Here is a 21233-nt window from a genome sequence, read left to right as displayed (position 1 = left end):
CGTTCAAAGTTGACGAAACCTAAAAGAAATAAATTTTGAGATATAGATTCTTCATAACACATATATTGCATACACAAATTGCAAATTAATTCTTTGGTTAAACGTTTCTGGTTTCTACCAAGGCTGCGTCGTTCGGAAATATCAGAAATACACACCGAGTGCCAAGTCCAGGAGATATCAATTTATTCTTGTTCAACATTCAGTGAATAACAAGGATAGAATGATACTTGGAGACACTCGGCGTGCATTCCTGAACGCGACTCAAGATGGATCATTTTGCTAAAATTAGAAATTTGCGGGTACCAAGTCAAATCTGAACCGAGACAATTCTTTATTTCTTTTCGTTTAATTCGATTCGAGTTCTCGAAAGTTAGCCTACAGTCGAAAGGAATCGAGTTACGACAATCGATTACTCCAAATCGAATCGAAACTTTAATCTGAAATTTGAATTCGAGATATAGATATATTTACACACAGAGAAAGTTATTGCAGGTGTATGTTCGCTTTTAAAAAAGATTTTTATTCATAACGATATGTGTGAAACATACATATACATACACATACACACATATATATACATATATATTTGCTAGAAACAAATTTATTAATTATATTTAAATTAATACACACATTTGCTTGCTAAATACAATATATGATCAATTATGTATATAATGATAATTATTAAGTAATATACAACAAAATGTACAAATTCTATGCTAATAAAATACAATTCTTTATACACTTTCTTAAATTCGATCAATTATTTTGCTAATACATAGTAGTACTAATAAAATTTACTAATGTTCTTTTACATATATCATCTTTGTACTTTACAACGAAATATACAGAGGAAAATTACAAGTTTAATTACAAGGGGACAGACTAACTAATTTTACTTTATTTTGTACAGCTAGGTTTATAATTTATAATTTGGACACACACGTACGCACGCGTGTTTATGTGTATGTACGTACACAATGTTCGTATAGTATATGTCATAGACTTATCGCAACATATTTTATCAGATCAAAATTCCAACTACGTAGATAAGATATATATATATATATATATATATATATATATATATATATCGGTTCTTTAGAAAGTATGTGAGATAGCCTATTTAACAATAAATCTATGATATATACATTTATATAATCCTATAAAATATTCTTATCGACAACATATTAATAAAGAAAAACAAAATAATTTATCAAACTATCTGTAAATTACTATCTATAAAAATCTATGTACTAGCATAAATAATTAATCAATTTTAATTATCTTTAAAAAGTAAATTACAATACAGAATTATAACACAATTCGATAAATACCGCGTGTGAAGACATAATTTATTATAAACAATATAAAAAGACGCATTGTTCCATTTTTGCATTGTTCCATTTTTATCACGTATTATATCATTTGTGTGTATCAGCTTTTTGATAACATAATATTATTGTCTTCGCAGCTATTAGGAAGCAGAGATGAAAGAAATATATCTGGAGAATATATCTCGAGATTATATCGGCAGGCATGTGAATGTACATTGCAGTAAAATATTAAACAGACTTATTGAAAATGTTCCCTATATGGAAAAAACAAATAACTACAAATCATTTTTACGTACATTTTCAGTACTGTTATAAAAAGTTTTCCTTTTCATAAATTCATTATCAATTAGAAATTGTTCTATTGCGATAGATAGAATCTATGTCTCTTCAAGAATGGAACAACATTACAAAATTTACGCCCTACTTTGTTTTACATTTTTTGAAATGTTCACTATCTAACGTATCATATAATAAGGCGTTTTCGATGTTTGGCTTTCTTTGCATATAGCAAAGAAGTATTTTTTTTTCCGAATCCTTCGTATATGACGGATCAGCTATTATGACTAGCTTGACGATCTCAAAGGCACCTGCTTCTCTGTCACTAATTTTTCATCTGTGTATGCAACAGGATAAAAAGATAATATAAAGTCGCGAAGAAATTACAAATTTAATTTCCATTATGAAACATAATGTAATCACGGATATTTCCATATGAAATTATTCCTATTAGAGAATGATGTAAGAGAGCTATATGTAACGTAACATAAATTTTATATACACCCATATATACAACACATATATATATATATATATTTTGTATAAAATCTATTAATTTCTCTTAATTTTTTTTCTCTTTTTTAGGGGGAGTGGGAGGGGGAAGAAGAGAAGTAAAGATTAATGGAGTTGCAGGTTCCCACCAGATCTTACCAAGACGTTTACTATGAACACGGTCAACATAATACCACAAATGTTTTGAATTCTTTGATTAATCAATTCGTAAAATTCTTTCCTGTAATTGGTCAATCAAATGCTTCTAAGCACTTAGTGAGACTTTGACCGTATTCTACGTATATTAATCACTACACTGAATTTTTTATGCTAAAATGCACGCAGTTCATATGCGTCTGTGTCCGTTTTTAGACTATATGTACTTATACTACAGTATAACCTTTCAATTAAACGAACATTGTTATAAGTTGCAGGCTAATCATGCTCTATATATATATATATATATATATATATATATATATATATATATATATATAGATAGATAGATAAATAGATATATTTATAAATTGTACAAGCATGACTAATCCAAAATAATGTTGTCTCATGCTCAGAAAACATATCATTTAGTTTTATTTTGTACATATTTGTTTAAATAAATACATACGAATAATTATCACATGAAGTTATCCTCGGCTTTATGCTTTTTTTATATATAATTGGAAATCACGGCTTATCTTTCATTTGCACGATACAAGATGATAGTACTTGTATTTTATACAAAATATTTTGAATATTATCTTCCTGAAATAACGTAGAATATCAATGGTGTCTTAAAGCTGCCGAAAAATAAGAATGTTCCGTTTTCTCCACTATAGTTTCCTACACAAGTTATTCTCACATAATATATTGCCAGATGTGACATTATAAGTGTATTAAAAGCGTTAATTTTCAGCGCTTTTATCAGAACAATTTTGAAGTGAAATAAGCCGATATTTCCTTGCTCACATATTACTTTGATGTTAATACGATACAGTTATCATTTACTCGATTTACAATCAAAATTTCGGTTTCTAATATATGCAAAATCATATCTGTATCATTCTCTTTTGCAGAAAGAATATAGAGGCAATTTATCCATTAAATTAATGGAAATAGAGTTAAGCCTCTCTAGCGCAAGATTCTTTTTACACTGATATCAATCAAGCATCGCATCATGTTGTGACGTATAATCATACTGTCATTAATATAATGTTCGTCTAAATATCCATCTTACATTGCGCCGATTCTATATTTCGTATTCGATTTACGATGCCACAGTAATGCTATATGGCATTAGAATTCGTTCTATATGTACAAACACAGAGCGTTTAATAATCACGGCACCATTGCCTGATAACTACTGTCTAACATAATCCATAACACTTTCGGCATTTTCTTTCTCGATGGATTTTCGTTATCAATAATTTGATTATATTCAACGATACCGTACGTGGATCGCGAATAAACAGTCTTCTCATCCGCCGAATTTCTCTCGAAACTCGGCTCGTGGCAGCATTTAACTCTTCGAATGTACATTTGTTTTTTGTGCCTTCTTCTTTCGTGCTGCCAGCATATCGTAGAAAGGATTGTGCGATATACTTTGTCTGGAAATGAATAATAATGTTTGAATAATTTTTACACAATTTTACTTTATACTTTACTGTGAAAGAATGCAACAATAAAATATAAGTATGTAAAATTATACGAGGGCAAGTCAATAAGTTTTTAGTAAAACACATTTTTTTTGATCGATTCATTTTTATTTCTCAACATAGTCTCCTTTCAGCTCGATATACTTGATCCAACGATTCTCCAACTTTTTCAAGCCGTTCGAATAATATGATTTGTCCAACCCTTCAAAATAAGCCTCTGTTTCGACAATGAGCTGCTCTCTGGTGGTGAATCTCTTTCCTCTGAACTACTTCTTCAGGTTTGGAAACAAGAAATAGTCGCAGGGGGCTAAATCTGGCGAATATGCTGGATGGGGAAGCAATTCGTAGCGGAATTCGTTGAATTTGGCCATCGGTGCCAGGCACGTTGTGAACCCGTGCATTGTCTTGATGGAAGAGCACTTTCTTCTTCGCTAAATAGGGACGTTTTTTCCTTTAAAATGTTGTTGAAACGGTGTTTGAAACAGCCTCCAATAAGGCTGCGTCACTGATCGCCATTGATCGTTTGCTTCGACGGAAGGTAATCAATATGAATTATACCGCGTGCATCCCAAAAAACTGTGGCCATCACCTTTCCCGCCGATTTCACGGTCTTCGCCTTCTTCGAAGCTGGTTCACTCGGTGAAGTTCATTGTTTTGACTGTTTCTTCGTCTCGGGTATGAAATAATGGATCCATGTTTCGTCCACAATAATGAATCGAAGAAGAAACGAAGAAATTCATCTGGATTATGTTGAAACATCTCCAAACATTGTTTTGAAATCGTCACACGGTCGCGTTTATGGTCCACAGTGAGCAAACGCGGCACTCATCTTGCCGATAGCTTTTTCATATCCAATTGTTCGTGCAAAATTGAAATCACTGTACCATGTGATATGCTTGTGGCCTCAACAAGCTTGCGCACTCGTCGATCAGTCAAAACAATATCGTGGACTTTATCGATGATTTCTGGCGTAGCAGTCCTCAATTGGACGTCCCGAACGAGGTACATCACATGTGGATGTACGACTACGTTTAAATTCATTCACTCAATTGTATACAGTCGCTGGTGCAAATGTGCTACGAACATTATCCAACTCGACTTTGATTTCTTTCGGCGTTAAACCTTTCATATGTAGATGTTTGATCGCTGCACGAAACTCGTTTTGTTCCATTTTGTAAAAAATACAGATTGTTCGCTTTAATCGTCTACAGAATGAAATTCGCGATGAATTCCACTCAAAATTTGATAGTAATCAACTGAAAGATGCTTGTCAAAAAGTAATGTGACATGACACTGCGAGTGCCCTCTGATAGATTTTCTAAAAACTTATTAACTTGCCCTAATAATTTATTTGTCATTTCAACTTACCGCACGCATTTGATCCATTCATCTTTTTCTTCATCAGTAGCTGCAGACATTCGGTACACCGTATGCTTCCCTAATTATAAATAATTGTAAACAAATATTGGATTAATATATAAGTATAATGTGTTGGATCCTTTTATGTTAATTGATTAAATTAAATTAAATTTTAAGCAATCGTACCTTCGACGACTTTTCCTTCGCTATCAGTCTTGCATGCTTTTATAAACTCGGAACCAGCAGCATACAATTCGAAACAGTGTGGTTTGTGCCGGTCTTGAATCTCTCGAACTTGAATATTCTCTAGCGGAATGATACCGCGTGGTTCCTTGTCTGTTGTATACTCGAAATAGTATAAACAATTATCGTTCAATATGAACCATCGCCTCTTCCAACTCTTGTAACGTCCGCCTGTAACAATAAAATACGAAATATATAGAATTAAGAACCTATAATTTTCATAGAGATGTTATTTACCTGCTGTCTCCATCAGGGCAGCAGAAGGACAAAGTGATACAATGTAAGAATAAACGTTCTTTTAATGAATGTGACAAAAATTGAAGAATATTCTACGAAATATCGAGCTTTATCTTTTTTCTTATTATGTCAAAAACTTTCGTGAAACGAAATGTATGTGTATACACACGCACGCACGCACACACAATATATATATATGGGTCATCTAAAAAGTATCCGCGGTTTTTTGTCATTAGATGGGTTGACCATCAACACCATCTAGTGACAAAAAACCGCGGATTTTTAGATGACTCAATATATACAAGGTGCCCCATTTTACAATAATTAAGATTTCTTGAAAACTATGGTAGATACGGAAACATGTTAAAAACAAAAGTTGTATGGTTCGGAAGGGGACATAAGAAGGTACTATTGATTTGACCTTGGGTGGCGCCAAGGTCACATTGATTTTTTTTAATGGAACCTATTTTTGATGGCAGAATCTAATAGCTGGTGTCAAGAGCTTTTCAAAACACTGTAATAAAGTTATTTTTCATTACGTACTTTTCGAATTATAGGGCTTGAAAGTTACAGTACCGCCGGTATTAGCATTACACAAGGTGTCCGATCGACGGCTAAAACCTCTTGAAGGCCACTGGAAATTATTCCTTAATCTTATTTTCATTTTTGCACTAAAAATTCATTTTTACGTTAAAATAAAAGTAAAAAAGTACAGCTTCCAAATTCCAATGGCTTTGATCTTGACAAATAATAGGTGTACAAATAAGTTCCCGCCGTTTAACAAAAGACGGTGCCACTAGTAAGCTATGGTTAAAATTGTCTAATGTAAAACATTATATCGTAAGGACATCTGTCAACAACATAACCTTGAAATACTAGCGATTTTGTATCAGCATCATATATTTTTTTTTGTGCGAAAATGCCGAGTTTTGAGCCGAATAAGCGTCATTTGCGGGAACTTTTGATTTACTTCTTTAATTTGAAGAAATCTGCAGCTGAGGCTCATCGATTGTTTGTAGAAGCATATGGTGAGGCTGCCTTAAGTGAGAGAAGTTGTCGTGAATGGTTTCAAAAATTTAAGAACGGTGAATTTAAAGACAAAGTCGAAGACAAAGAACATAGCGGAAGGCCGAAAGTGTATGAAGACGCGGAATTGGAAGCATTATTGAATGAAGATTCGTGCCAAACGCAAAAAGAACTTGCACTTACATTTTGACTTACATCAATAAAACATTATGTACGTATTTTCACGATAAGTGCTTAATTTTTGATAAAAAACGGCGGAAACTTATTTGTACACCTAATATTATTCAGGACATGATCCTGAACAAGCGGTTTTAGTCGTCGGTCAGACATCTTGCGTAATGCTAATGCCGGCTAACTTTCGAGTCTTATAATTCGAAAAGTACTCAATGAAAAATAACTTTATTATAGTGTTCTGCAAAGCTCTCGAGATAAGCTACAAGAATATGTAATGAAAAATAGGGAGCTCCATTTAAAAAATCGACGTGATCTGGTCTTGACAACGCTCCCCAAGGTCAAATCAATGATACCTTCTTATCCCCCCCCCCCTCCTCCGAATCATACAACTTTTGTTTAAAATATTTTTCCGTATCTACCATAGTTTTCGAGAAATGCATTATTTAAAATGGGACACCTGTATATATAATACACCCTGTATATATAATACACATACACACGCGCGTGCGCGCGTACACACATACATACACACACAAATCTGCATAACACGCAAATTTTATTTCAGGTCTTTACACGAGCGTCCGAAGATAAAACGAAAACCGTCGGAATGCAGTCAAACTAGAAAAATCATGTCGAATATAAGTAGTCATTACCTTGTTTCCACAACCAGCCTTCTTTATCAGGATTGAAGAAGGTGTGCATCAAATCGTTGCCATCGTCTTCTGGTATTTTGAAAGGCTCAGTTTTTATACTCTCGTATAAACTCTGTAAATAGATAGAAATATATTTGATTAAGCACAAATGTGTGTTAAGAAAATTCTCAACTGAAAGACGAGAAAAAATATATCTTAGAAAAAATATAATAGCTTTCTCTCTCCATTTAACAACCAAATTCGACACAAATATCATTTTACCTTTCTTGACATTCAATGCGTAATAAAGAATTAATAATTATTAGATAATTGTGTCAACATGTGTTTCATCAAATGAAAAACATCTCTAGTCTTTCCCGAAAGTGTACTTACCACAAGCAGTTCCCGCGGCAAATCACCACCGTTGTTAATTCCTCGATTCATCGAAATAAATTGATCTACGCTGGGCTTATCTTTAACGCTTGGATTATGCAATGAAGTATTCAACATGATGATGGCGAAGCTCAGCACGTAGCAAGTATCCGTATTGGTGAAGATATTTGGGTTTAGCTGGCAGTACCTTTGAGCGAAACACTCCATCATGCGATCGATTTTTTGTGCTTCGCCGGGCAGTCGGAACGACCAGAGAAATTGACGTAGGGCTTGTACCAATATGAGATCGGTAAAGTCGTGCAACTCAACGAAAGCTCGCAGCACGCGTTCATTGAAGTCATGTCGTTCACCGAGATAGTCACCGATCGCAGTTTTATTAAGGCCCTCGCCCTTGTAAAGAAACTGAGCAACGTCCTCGGGCGTCGGTGTTAAGAGATTGTGCTCTATCAGGTACTCGATACCCTTCTTAGGATCCATATTGAACTTTTTCCGGCCGATCGACATCTGCTTAGCTTTGTTGGACGGTTTAGTCTCGTCGGCCGTAAGTCCGCCGCCCTCCATCGCCTCCATTTCTGCCACAACCTCGCCCAATTCATCTTTTAATTGCTAAAAAACAAATCGTACAGAATAAATTGTAAAAGCGATTGTCAAATTAAACTTTTATTATTATATTTTCGAATATTTCTAATATTTTAAACATTTTAGCAACATCGGTTATACAATAGGTCCATTTTTTTCGACATTCGAATTTTTTCCGCGGCACCCCTCAAAATGTGTTAAACATTTGAGTTCCCTTTTATTATACTTTCAACATTGATTTTTAAGCGCATTTTCCACAAAAATTAGCCTAGAGGACTTTTTATTTTTTTTTAACATGTATATTTTGCTTTTCTGCATCGTTTGAGACTTTATACGTTTCATTTAAACAATTAGGTGAATTGTTAATGATTAAAAAATAAAAATAAATAAGTAGTGTAACTCCAATATATATACCGATGAATCTTTCCTTTTTTGTATTTATTTATTTATCTTAGGGCACCATTTAAAATTGTTCCAATGTGTGTGTGTGTGTGTGTGTGTGTGTATGTGTGTAGATAAATAATAAAATACATATAAAGAAAAGGCATAAATATGAACAAATGAATTATAAATGAAGGGGTTATAAGTTAAATATACGAAATAAATAATACTTATAAAATTTTAGATTACAAGAATAGGAATTGTGCTGATTAATAAAATGAAAGTCTGTCTGAAAAATGTACTTTTTATTGGGAGTACAAATTAGTTCGGTTCGTTTTTTTGTGTTCAAAAATGCATTTATTTCAAAACAAAATGAATGAACAAATTAATTAAAGTATTGGTATACTACTTTTTCCCATCTCTCAGGCAATTTTCGAATTCCATCTCGAAAAAATGACTCGTCTTTGGAGGCGATCCAATTTTGGAGCCAATTTTCGATTTCTGTGAAAGAAGTCAACCGGTGACGTGCTGCATTCTTCGGAACAACCAGTAATCAGAAGGAGCAATGTCCGGAGAATACGGCAGGTGCGGTAAAACATCCCATTTGAACGTTTCCAAATATTTTTTTACGACTTTGGCGACATGAGGCCGAGCGTTATCATGAAGAAAAATAACTTTATCATGTCTTTGCTCGTATTCCGGCCATTTTTCTCGCAATGCACGGCTCAAACGAATCAATTGCTGCCGATACTGATCGCCCGTAATGGAATCGCCAGGTTTCAGCAGCTCATAGTAAAGAATACTCTTTTGATATCCCACCAGATACAGAGCATGATCTTCGAACCATGAATGTTCGGCTTTGGTGTTCATATTGAGATCGATGGCAACGATTGACCGGGCTTAGTGTAGTATTTTTTCTTCTTGGGGTTGTCGTAGAATATCCACTTCTTATCTCCAGTCACAATCCGATGCAAAAAACCTTTTTTTTGTTGTCTTTGAATCAGCTGTTCGCAAAAATCGCCTTTCAACGTCTCTCGGTTTCAGTTCATAAGGCATCCAATTTCCTTGTTTTTGAATTATTCCCATGGCTCTCAATCGTGTAGAAACGTTTGAGTTATTCCCAATGATTCTGCAAGCTCCTCTTGCGTTTGACTCTGATCTTCTTCGAGTAATGCCTCTAATTCTTTGTCTTCGAATTTTTTTGGCTGTCCAGAGCGAGGCTTGTCTTCAACGCTGAAATCTCCATCTTTGAAACGTCGAAACCATTCCCTACATGATTTATCAGTTGGAGCAGTGTCACCATAAACTTCGACAAGCATTCGATGGGCTTCAGCTGCATCTTTCTTCCAATTAAAGCAGAAAATTAGAACCTCCCGCAAATGCTGCTTGGTTAACACAAAATTTGACATTTCAAACACAGTAAAAATCAAGGTTTTTGTATGAAACTCAAAGCGATATAAACTGAATATTATTAGCAGATGTCTAACCTCTCTGAAAACGCCAAAATTAGCTGTCACTATGAACCATTCACAACAGTCGGAGCCATCTTTTGGAAAACGGACCGAACTAATTTGTACTCCCAATAAAAATTCCTTTATTGATTTTTTAAAATAATTTATATATTATATTATAAAATACAACTACATATATAATATAAAAATACGTTAACTTAGCTGTAAAATTACTTTTTTTCTATCGACTGCAATGATTTTAAAAAGAGTTTCTTTTTTAGCATCTGGAAACTATTTGCGACAGTCGCTTACAATTTTTAATAAAAATTGTTTTTGTTCCTCATCCTTTGTTATAATATTGCTGTAATCGGTAATTAGCTTTATTCTCCGTTCTGCTGTGTCATTAACAACTTTTAAATTCTTAATAATATGGAATCCTTTAAAATGTTCGTTTGTAGATCAGGTTGAAGGACCAGTTTGTAAAAAATTGGAGTTCCTTCAGTAATTAAGGGACGGCCTTCAGTAGGGAAGGTCGGGGCTAATAGACTCATTTTCCAATTTCGAATTTTTACAGATGAAATTAAGAGACTTATCGAAAAAATGAATTCTACATTCCAGTTACTACATACATTTGACTATCTAATAATATTTTAATAATAAGGACAAATTAATATGAAAAAAATGCATTTTTCTAATGCATTTCATCTGATTCAATTAGCTGGGACCGGGTAATTCGACTAAGATTATTAAAATAAAGATTAATGTATTTTAAGCTACATCTTTGGCTACATATTAATAAAACTTTTATAAAAATATATTTTAAATACTTAGCAACGCAAACATTCGCTTCGCAGGAAAAAACAATGCTTCTTTTTGCAAAATTTGCTCATTTCGTGCAAAAACACGTTGAATGAGTTTTCGAGATTGAACATGAGGGAATTAAACTTATAACATTTACCACTGAGGAAAATCTCTTTAAAGGAATAAAATTTTGAGTAAGTACTATAAGAGTCGTCACTAAATAAGTTATACAGCTGTTAACTACAGTTATAGTTAGTTTACTATCCCCATCCATTTATTTTTTAAAAACATTAACAATAACACACGATAACAAAAAACACATAAACAAAAAAAATCTGTTGAACTTTATCAAGTAAGAACTTAACTTACTATCCAAGTAGAAATCAAATATCTTAGACAATCATATACGATTGTAAAACAAAAACTTTAAGAATAAAAATATTTACTTAGGTATACGATTTTTTAAAATTGTGACAACTTCTATCATAGATATGTTCGCAACAAGATGTTACAGACTTAGCGGCAATCGCTGCTACGTGCTCAGACACGTTTACGTGTGTCTCGCGTGTTTTGTTTTTAATGTAGCCTCGATTATTCTACTTACTTCTATAATCAACTGACCCCAGTCTCCCCTAATCAATACATTACTAAATTTGTTTCTTGTAATACAAAAACATTTTTGTTCTAAGGCTATTTTTGTTCTTAATATAAATTCCGATTTTTTACAAAAAATTTGATCCTGTAACCTGAGCTACAAACGATCATTTAAAAAAAATTCCATATTGTTAAGAACTTAAAAGTTGTTAATGACACAGTAGAATGGGGAATAAACCCAATTACCGATTATATTACAAAATAACAAAAGATGAGGAACAAAAATAATTTTTATTAAAAGTTGTTAGCGACTATCACAAACCATCAGTTTCCAGATGCTAAAAAAGAAACTCTTTTTAAAATCATTGCAGTTGTTAGAAAAAAATTAATTTTACAGCTAAGTTAACATATTTTTATATTATCGTTGTATTTTATAATATATAAATTATAAAAAAATCAATAAAAGAATTTTAAAAAAGTACATTTTTTCAGACAGACTTTCATTCATTAATCAGCACAATTCTTGTAATCTAAAATTTTACAAGTATTATTTATCTCATATATTTCTCTCATATATTAGCTTGTAACCCCTTCATTTATAATTCATTTGTTCATATTTACTGAGCCTTTTCTTTATATGTATTTTATTATTTATCTATATATACATATATATTGGAACACAATTTTAGATGATAATAGAAGAAAAATAATCAAATGTCAAAAAAGAAAGATCCGTCGGCGTATTACACTAATTATTTACTTTTATTTTTTAATCTTTAACAATACTCCTAATTGTTTAAATGAGACGTATAAGATTTCAAACGATGTAGAAAAGCAAAACACATTAAAAACACATTAAAAACATATTAAAAAAAAAGAAAAGTCCTTTAGATTTTTGTGTAAATACGCTTAAAAATCAATCATTAAGAGTGTAATATGAGAGAACTCAAATGTTTAACGAGCTGTCGGAGTTCCCGTTGTCCCATCGAGCTGAAATTTGATAGGAGTTATTTTTGTGTGAATTGGAACCATTTGAGGGGTGTCGCGGAAAGAATTCGAAAAAAAATTGTTTCAAGAGTAAAGAAGGACCACCTTATTATACAATTCTTATGATTACGAAAAATTCAATGACTCGAAATTTTCGACTGGAAAATGTATATTCGTATATCGAAATATATTGTATAATAATCCAAATGACGCGATGTTGTGCGCATGGTTTCTTTCGCTGTGCAACAGCGGCTTCCTGCTTTACTCGAATACCGGTCGACAGGTCGACACTGTCCGCCTGTTTCCCACCATGTGCCTCAGTTCAACGTACATTCCGTAAATACCGGTAAGCAGGATCGTATCTCTTTCAGAGTTTCGCGAGCATGTCCAACAATCGTTGAGTTAAAGACGTTAACGTGTTAAAGGTGTTAACAAGCACGTAGCGTCGCGTAACGATTATTATGTAGGCTTACACGAGTGATTGCGAGCGACGAACGCGAATTATCTGCAATATCTTTTGAATTCCGATGTCTCTCTTCACGTTTTTCAATTTTTTTTTTTACGTAAATAAATAAGATCGAATTTTACAGAATCAAAAGGTGCTAGAATATTCATATTGTATGCAAACTACGCGATGCATTTATCCACAACATTGCAAGTAAATAGGAACACGTTTTAGGAAATGAAATGATATATTATACGGTCGCATTATCGCGAATTATCTGTCAATACGAAAATATTTGCGAGTCAGCTATGTTCCATTTTCGAACTATTTAGTATATTTCAAACTGGCGGAAGAAATTTCAAAGTTAACAAAATAGTAGAGTTTGACAATTATATAGACATGTATAGACGTAGTGTATCTACGTTGAAATCTCTTTCTGTATAGAATCGTTTCTATAGAAAGGAAAAAGGAAGGAAGGGTCGACCGGAAGCGGTCGTGCATTAACATCGTCCACCAATCAGCCTCGTTAATGGGTCGTCGCGATAACAACAAGGACGATAACTTATGTTAGTCGTCTCTGCTAGTCGGCCCTGAGTAGTATTGTCTGTAAGGTATAGTAGCGTTTCTTTTGTACTTATCGCGGTGTGCATCCGGTCTCACGGCAGGAAGGCCGCTGACGACGCGTGAAAAACCGGTATGCCTTATGCACCCAGAAATTATAACTCTTATAATATATTATAACTCGCTGTCTGAAAGAAACTTCCTTTCGATACCATTTCCTCGAATCTAAATTCTTTCGAGTCCATTATTAAAAAATTTCATCCAAACAAAATTAATCTTTACAATGACCTTGCGAGATATAGCGAAAAGAACAGCGAATGCGCAGTCACATCATATACGATCAATGACGTAAGATAGCGTTTAGCGTTGCTAATTATCGCTTTGTCATCATCGAAACGAGATACGAGCGAACAATTATACTAGTTGAAACTTCCAATCGCGAATCATCTCAGATGCTTCTAACGAAACCAAGTTGCACATTATATATATTTCGTGCTCTGCGATGTTAAAGAGATCAAAATTCATTAAGAGTAACGCGTCTTGAACTTAATTTTCATCACATTTTTCTTAACGCTTACAGAACAATACTAATAATTTTGCGTCAAGTTTTTATTCTTTTTTTTATTCTCAACCTATCCAAATTTCTTCTCATCATCTCTTCATCATTTACAACATTTATATTGTAAATTTTACAAGAAAAGCAGTCCTCTTTTCAAACGACTCGTACATAATCAACCTATGTTCATGTCCCTTTTGTCCGTTCTGTGCGGAATGATTGCCTTATTCCGTTCTATTTCTGTCGTATGCGTCCTGTACAATCGATCGAAAGTTCAGCACTACTACTCAACAAACTTCCTTCCGCGAAATGGGATCAAGTAAAGGGCATTCATTCATATTAATACGAAGGATACGACGACTCGTCAAAAGTACGCGGAGATGACTTTATATTACTTGAAATATTGTATTTCACGTATACAGAGTATTTCCTCTATTTTCTTAAGGATGTATATATGTACATACAAGCGTTTTTGGTTTCGTCTCGAAACATTTGACTCCTCCTTGAATGAACATAAATGCAAACTTCATCGCGTCAAGAAATTTTTCTACTTTTATAACAGAAAATAGACTACTTTAATGATAATTAAGCTAAATATGAATTATCATAACAGCAAGGAAAGCTATATCCATTACCAGTTTCTTTCTAAATCGGTGAGTCTAAACATTCACGTATCATAGAACAAACGCGAGAGTAGGCAGCCTATTAGCGAATGTTCTTTCATAGATGTGCTGAACATATTTTGAAGAAATTATGTATTGTAATGTACAACAATAATCTTAATTTTATAAAAATGACCGTGATATCAATGATATCGATGAAAATTATTGTAACTTTACTTTTAGAGAAAAGTATATTTGTTAAAATTGCTTAGTGTCGATTATATCGTACATGCGAGAAAATGAAACATTCCTATATAGCCATCGCCAACAGTTACAATGAAATCAACGCTTAGTCAACGCGATTGTCGACTAACGGCAAAGATTCTGTTAATCAGTATAGTCAGAGCCTAAAAAATTGCAACTTTTTTTAAAATGGATTTCGGAATGCAGCCTACTTACTGAGTGATTGCTAATTTTTCTTATTTGTCGATCCATGAATAAGAACTGATGGTTCGATTAGCTGCATTCCGAAACCCATCGAAAAAAAAACCTGTTGTAACCTTTTAGCTACTTTTAGGCTCTAATTATACTTACCGGAACTATAGCAGTTAGTATTGGCTCAGTGTTGAGCCGATTGTAAAATCCTATATGGAATTGTTTGAGAAAAACAATATTTTATAGCTGTGCGTGCGTGTGTCGATAAATTTAATGCAAGTAAATCTTCTGAAAGAATAACGTTTACGTACAATACACATAATAATCTATATACTGTTCATCGTGTCTCCTTTAATTTCAGTATCGTGACGATACAACTAATCGGTTAAACGAAGAGCGAAAGTTTCCGTTCTCATTCGATTAGATGCTACTTTATCCGGTTGGTACCAAGTTAGATGTATATGCTATACACAAGTTTTGTAACCAGTCTGCGTCATGAAAGCCGTACGCAAACAAATTGCATGCCTGTGCGATGATTTAACATTACATTGGGCTGAGCGTTGTCTCGAAAACTAATTGTGTTTTACGAACATGTGTTCTTTATAATGACATTCATTCTCGTTTTTCGTTATATCGTATTGCCATTGTCGCGATTAATATAAACTCTTAACAAGGTGTTACTGTTGTATAAATACATATTTGGAATCCGATACGATAAATCGTATTCAAATCCAATTTGAATGGGAAATAGCTATTCGTATGGTATGATGTATGTATTATATAATATATAAATAAGAGAAACAAGAATTTTCTTATCACAATGTATAAAATATTTGTAAAGAAAATAATATAGATAAAACTTTTTACGAGTAATTCTGACGATAAATATAATATGCATCCTCAAGCAAAACAAGTCACGTTAAAAAAACTGATATTAAAATGAATCGAAAATGATTAAAAAATGACTTTTAATGATCATTTTGATATCATTTTGATATCATGATGACTTATTCTGCTTGGGCCTACACATAATAATATATAATACGTATGTATTTGATGTATATACATCATGTTGCGTAAAAAAAAAATACAAATATACTCTCAAATATTAAATATTATATGTTTTATTACGAGTATATTGTTAGTATGTGTATCTACCTATACTCTAAAGATGTTTTACAATAATGCGCAAATATATACAGTGAGAGTAAAAAAGTATTCGTACAAGGAAATTTTTTATAAAAAAAGTCTTATTTGTAAAAAATAAATTAATATTAATTAGCAATTTTATATAATGAATATATTTTAACATAAGCAAACGAGCTTTGCATGTATTCCTGATTTTAGAAGCTAAATTTCTCGACTGTATGAATACTTTTTGAGGATCCAAACAATAGAATTTTTAATTTTCGCTTACTTTTCAAATGATATATTTTCTATAATTAATACACATCTTTTTGGTATATAATTTTAAGAAACGTACAGTCTATTTTATTTTTTATGAATAAATTGTTAATTACCCATCAAGAAATCGTCAATTAAACGTTCAATTAGTGTTGAAATCATCGATATCGATTCGACATCAATTCGATGACTCATTTTTCGCTGGATAATATTTACTTTTCAAAAATAAAGTTTTTTTTAAAAAATATTTTCTCTGTATAAATACTTTTTGCACTCACTGTAGGTAATTTATGATTATTTTTACTCTTAATGTAATGTAATGTAATATACAAATTTTTCGTTTTAAAAATGTGCAAAATTTACGAAAACCATCATAAAATAATTTATTTCGTGAAATCGCATGGTCAAAGCTCACAGACCAAACGATAATCCATTTTTATTCAAACCGATAACTTAAACGAAAACATACAGTTTCGTTTCGTTATTCCTGACTAATCATACGACTAATGAACACGATTGATTATAAACCTGGATGATAAGATGATAACTCCCTTTTTTTCTTTCTTTCCTCCAAGAAGAGCGCAATAGATGCGCGTTACAGTGAAGAAATGGACGGACTAGTTCAAAATGCTACGCGGATTTTCCGAGTCGTAGAAAACTGCAATGAGTGTTTGGCTGCAATCCAAGAGTTATGAATTCGCGGAAGAAACGCACGCAAAACGCGAAAGCATACAAGTGTTTTTCTCATTACTCGAGTGTAACGGACAATGACTTAAATTTTTAAGGTTTCACGACAAATCCGTTATCCGTTATCCACTTATATGCCACGTCTTTTTCTGATTATTATGAAAGAATGTGAAAAACAAAGTTCTGAATGCGCAGAACGAGAACGGGATCGTATTGTTAAAATTAATCGCACGATAATGATGCTGGGAACGTGGCTGCATGTGGGAAGAATGAAAATTTTGCTAAAAAAAAAACCTCTAAAAATTGATCTAGATACAAATTTGAAAATCATTATGTGGAACATAATTATGACTGCAGTGCTGCGAAAAATTTTTCTAGCAATCGACTATATAATTATTTTGATAGTCCAAATAAAATAATTTTCTGCACCTAGATGAACTGAAATTCTTTCTATACATATAAATCAATCAAATTTGGATAAAGAAGAACGAACTAAATTGTCGGGAATCATCAGCTTGGAATTTGCATTACTTATGTAATTTCGATTTATATTTTATATTGATAAAGAATTGAAGGGTCGAAACATTTATTTTATTCGTTTTGTTACATTCACACAAAAATAAAGAATGTTCTGTGTATCCGAATAGCTGATGTAGGCTCTGATGAGCTTTTTTATATTTTTCACTGATAAATCAATCAACTTAACAATAAAATTAAGATGTAAGCAAAAAAAAAAACACACGAATTGCTGATTAGTCTAACAATGCACATTGATTTTAACTTCTAATGCCTTCTAAGATGCTATTATGCTTGCTTCTATTATTCGCGGTAATGATCGATATAGACGTATAAGTATATATCATATTCTAAATGACAAATATTTCTCGCGATTATTTAGGAACAAGGTGTCAGCATCACCAGCGAGAGCCGCAATTAACTTTTCGCTAATTCATCACTTAATCGGCGTTAAATTAATCGTCGTGCGAAATAGATCAAATGGTCCATCCGCCATTATAATTATATTCATCAAATCACTAACTAGTTTTCATTTCGTATATTGCTTTTCTTTCTGTTTGGCAAATGACATGGAGTATATAGACTTTAGTATTTACAACACTTACGTGTTCTCTCGTTTTAACAACAATTATTTGCATAGACGACTTGATCTACGCGATTACACTTTGCCTAATATACTTTTTCTTAACCGCATGCTCACGCTCACAAATCAGGAACAAGTATATGGGTCGAGCCGGTCAAACTTTCGCCTCGTTCATCGCGTACAGGGATTATATTTATCTCTCTTAGCGGGTAAATGCGTACACCTCGGGTGAAAGAGTGTCAAAGTAGGCTATTTAAATCTAGCGTTACGCGTATGTACGCGGTAAGTGTAAGTTATCGATCTACTTTCGCTCCATATCGCTATATGCCCGTGTCATCGTATCATTGAATTCGAACGGTTGGTTCAATCTATCACTGACCTGGCTAATTTCTTTTACCATACAGGACTAAATAGGGAGAAGAAAAAGAAGGGTGAGAAAGCTCAGTTCGTTGCTTTCCTCAGATGATGTAACTATATACCGAGATTATCGAGAGCCGTAGTTTAATTTTAATTATTTATATCCTCGAGATAAATCGCGTCATGTTGAGAGAAGTGTATATACTTAATTCTATCATTTGATCTACGGCCTGCACATCACTGCTGTATATCATTACCACGTTATATTATACCTACGACGCGACGCGACGCGACCTAGTGCGTCCCCGTCTCAGTTTCTTCTATAAATAAGCCTCTTCAATTCATGACGTTGCTTGCGCGATATTACCTTATTGACGAAAGTAATAAACGTTTACGTTAAATATTCGACAAATGTATTTTCGCGATTGCTATCACCCGGCAATTGTCAGACGGCTTCAATTCCATCTTCTCATTATACACGTAATCTTACATTCACGTAACATGTTAGTATATGCATAGAAGCGATCAACATCTATCTCGCATTTGATTCTTCACTTTCGTCTTTCTAGACGAGTCATATATGGATGTTATGATGTTATAGGTCGTAACTTGAATTGTCATTTTGATTTTCACGCCAACGAATTGTTATCGAAACTTGAAAATATTATGCGATATCTTATTACGCGCGACGTGTTTAAAACTTTAATGTCATTCTTACTTGAAAAATTACAACGTACGCGCGCATGTGACTCTTATTTCTTTCGCAATTGACAAAAGTCTATTAAATATCAATAGATTAGGTAAGGATAAGTTAAGACATAATGGAACATTGTAATGTTGTATATAAAATAAGTTGCCTCGATTGCGATGTTTCATATGTTGGTCAGATTAAAAGGAAAGTTAAAACAAGGATAAAGGAGCATAAAGTGAATATTAAGAGATCCAAAAGCTCGCGTACAGTAATGTCGGAACATCAAGTGGAACATGGACATGAATTGAGTTGGGAAATTGCCGTTAGGAAATTTTCTCGTTTCAATATTTGACCACGTATTGACTTTTATTATCAGTAGATTTGAAGTTTGAAGTACTTATTTTCTCAAGGTGAATACAACGTCCTTGAACAAATTCGAAACCGTTATTCCCGCGAATACAACGTTCGACGACGCAGCGCCGCGGTTAAGCTGCGAACGATAGATGTAGAATTTCTAGAAATAAATCTGGCGAGTCGACCTTGAAGGATCGCGGGACTTTAGGCGTATCGTTTTCAATCGTTTTCGCGTCAATATTTTTTATATTCTTGATATTCCTGATATTCTTTCAATTAAATCCTCTACGCCTAAAGCGTATATGTGTACCTACAAAATAAAAATTGAACAATGACTGAGGCAGGAAAATGGAAATGAAACGAAATGACGGCCTTGCTGTTCCGTGTTGGACTGACCGTGGTGGATAATACGGTGAGGTCCCAGGCGCTCTTAGCTTGCTTCTGGCAGTTCTTCTTCCTCTTGCCGGGTCTCCGCAAACTGGAGAACCATCCGGCAGCGATAGCGACGGCGCTTATGTCTCGGCGTCCACCGGTGGCACCGTCCTGCTGAATATCATTCGCACCACTGCCGCCTCGCACCTCGTCGAGGCCGTCTACAGATCTGCCGGTGAAGATCATTCTCGGTCACCCGGTCACCCGGTCGCGAGTTGCCGCGCCTTCACTTGCCTCTTTCCGTCTTCCCGCCGAAAAGACGATATTCGCTTCGCGAAGGCTTCCCGCCAATCCCGCCTTCTTCACCATACTCCCCGTTACGATCGGACATCGCTCGGGTTCGCGCCGAGAAATAGACGAGGTGCAAAGGTCGCGGAGTACATAGAGCACGTAGAGCACGCGGTCGGAAGTGCAACGACCTGAGTGCGGCGCAACGACGCAACGAAGACGACGACGACGCTTTTCGTACCTTTAATCCCTATCGTCTACAATTACACCCCGTCTCTTTCGATTCTCGTCTAAAGCACCGTGAGAAAGTGAAATTCCTTACGCGTACACGCATACGCGCTGTTGACTAGCGTCGAGATCGCATTCAAATTTCAAGCGCGAAAGCGACCCGCACAAATCGCGTGTGTGACTCGAGTCGACTCGGTCTCGGCACTGCTCTGAAGTCTCGAGTGGCAGCCACTAGCCACTGCGGTGAACTGCGGTGAACTGCGGTTGGTTCCGAGTTCTGAGTGTTCTGACGGTTGGACGGTTCTGCTTCTGGAATCTGGCGGGCACCGTACGAATCAGGCACGCTGGCGCCTCGCTGCGGTCGCGCGATTAACTGTCCCGTACAAATATTTCTATTATTTGTGTATTAATGTATCTCCAACGAGTCTAACACTGAAAAAAAATATAGTCAATTTTAATAAATATTTAATTGAATACTAACTGCCAACTAAATATTTATTAAATATAAAGATATATTTATTTGATAGAAATGTTAATTTGATT

General features: G+C 34.1%; 1 protein-coding gene and 1 long non-coding RNA gene across 3 annotated transcripts; one reads left to right on the top strand and one right to left on the bottom strand.

Annotated features, from left to right (window-relative positions):
- Window positions 1–499: 499 nt before the first annotated feature.
- step (cytohesin steppke) lies at window positions 500–21122 on the bottom strand. 2 transcript variants are annotated; one of them, XM_011051353.2, is made up of 6 exons: window positions 20199–21122; window positions 7819–8424; window positions 7447–7558; window positions 5300–5530; window positions 5123–5192; window positions 500–3706 (listed from the first exon to the last, which is right to left on the bottom strand). In XM_011051353.2, the coding sequence occupies exons 1-6, from the start codon at window positions 20418–20420 to the stop codon at window positions 3619–3621; spliced, it is 1329 nt and encodes a 442-aa protein (XP_011049655.2). In that variant the 5' UTR covers window positions 20421–21122; the 3' UTR covers window positions 500–3618. The 2 variants fall into 2 exon arrangements, with proteins under 2 accessions (XP_011049655.2, XP_011049657.2); XM_011051355.2 differs by having other exon boundaries at window positions 5300–5527; window positions 20199–21100.
- Window positions 9951–18038, top strand: LOC147907818 (uncharacterized). Its single transcript, XR_015546850.1, has 2 exons — window positions 9951–12957; window positions 13501–18038. It is a non-coding gene; the product is annotated as an uncharacterized LOC147907818 (long non-coding RNA).
- Window positions 21123–21233: the final 111 nt, after the last annotated feature.

Source organism: Acromyrmex echinatior, chromosome 12, assembly GCF_024713525.1.
Source record: "Acromyrmex echinatior isolate Ae372 chromosome 12, ASM2471352v2, whole genome shotgun sequence".
Classification (NCBI taxonomy): Eukaryota; Metazoa; Arthropoda; class Insecta; order Hymenoptera; family Formicidae; genus Acromyrmex; species Acromyrmex echinatior.
Note: the sequence above shows the minus strand (reverse complement) of the source record. Positions and strands in the feature narration are given on the sequence as shown.

Bases quoted from the DNA above. Each gene is read 5' to 3' on its own strand.
- step (XM_011051353.2), bottom strand. From the start codon at position 20,420: ATGATCTTCACCGGCAGATCTGTAGACGGCCTCGACGAGGTGCGAGGC. The intron at 5,531-7,446 runs GTAATGACTACT...ATTTTATTGTTA, and splicing joins AGGCTGGTTGTGGAAACAAG to CAGGCGGACGTTACAAGAGT. The intron at 5,193-5,299 runs GTACGATTGCTT...ATTTATAATTAG, and splicing joins CGAAGGAAAAGTCGTCGAAG to GGAAGCATACGGTGTACCGA.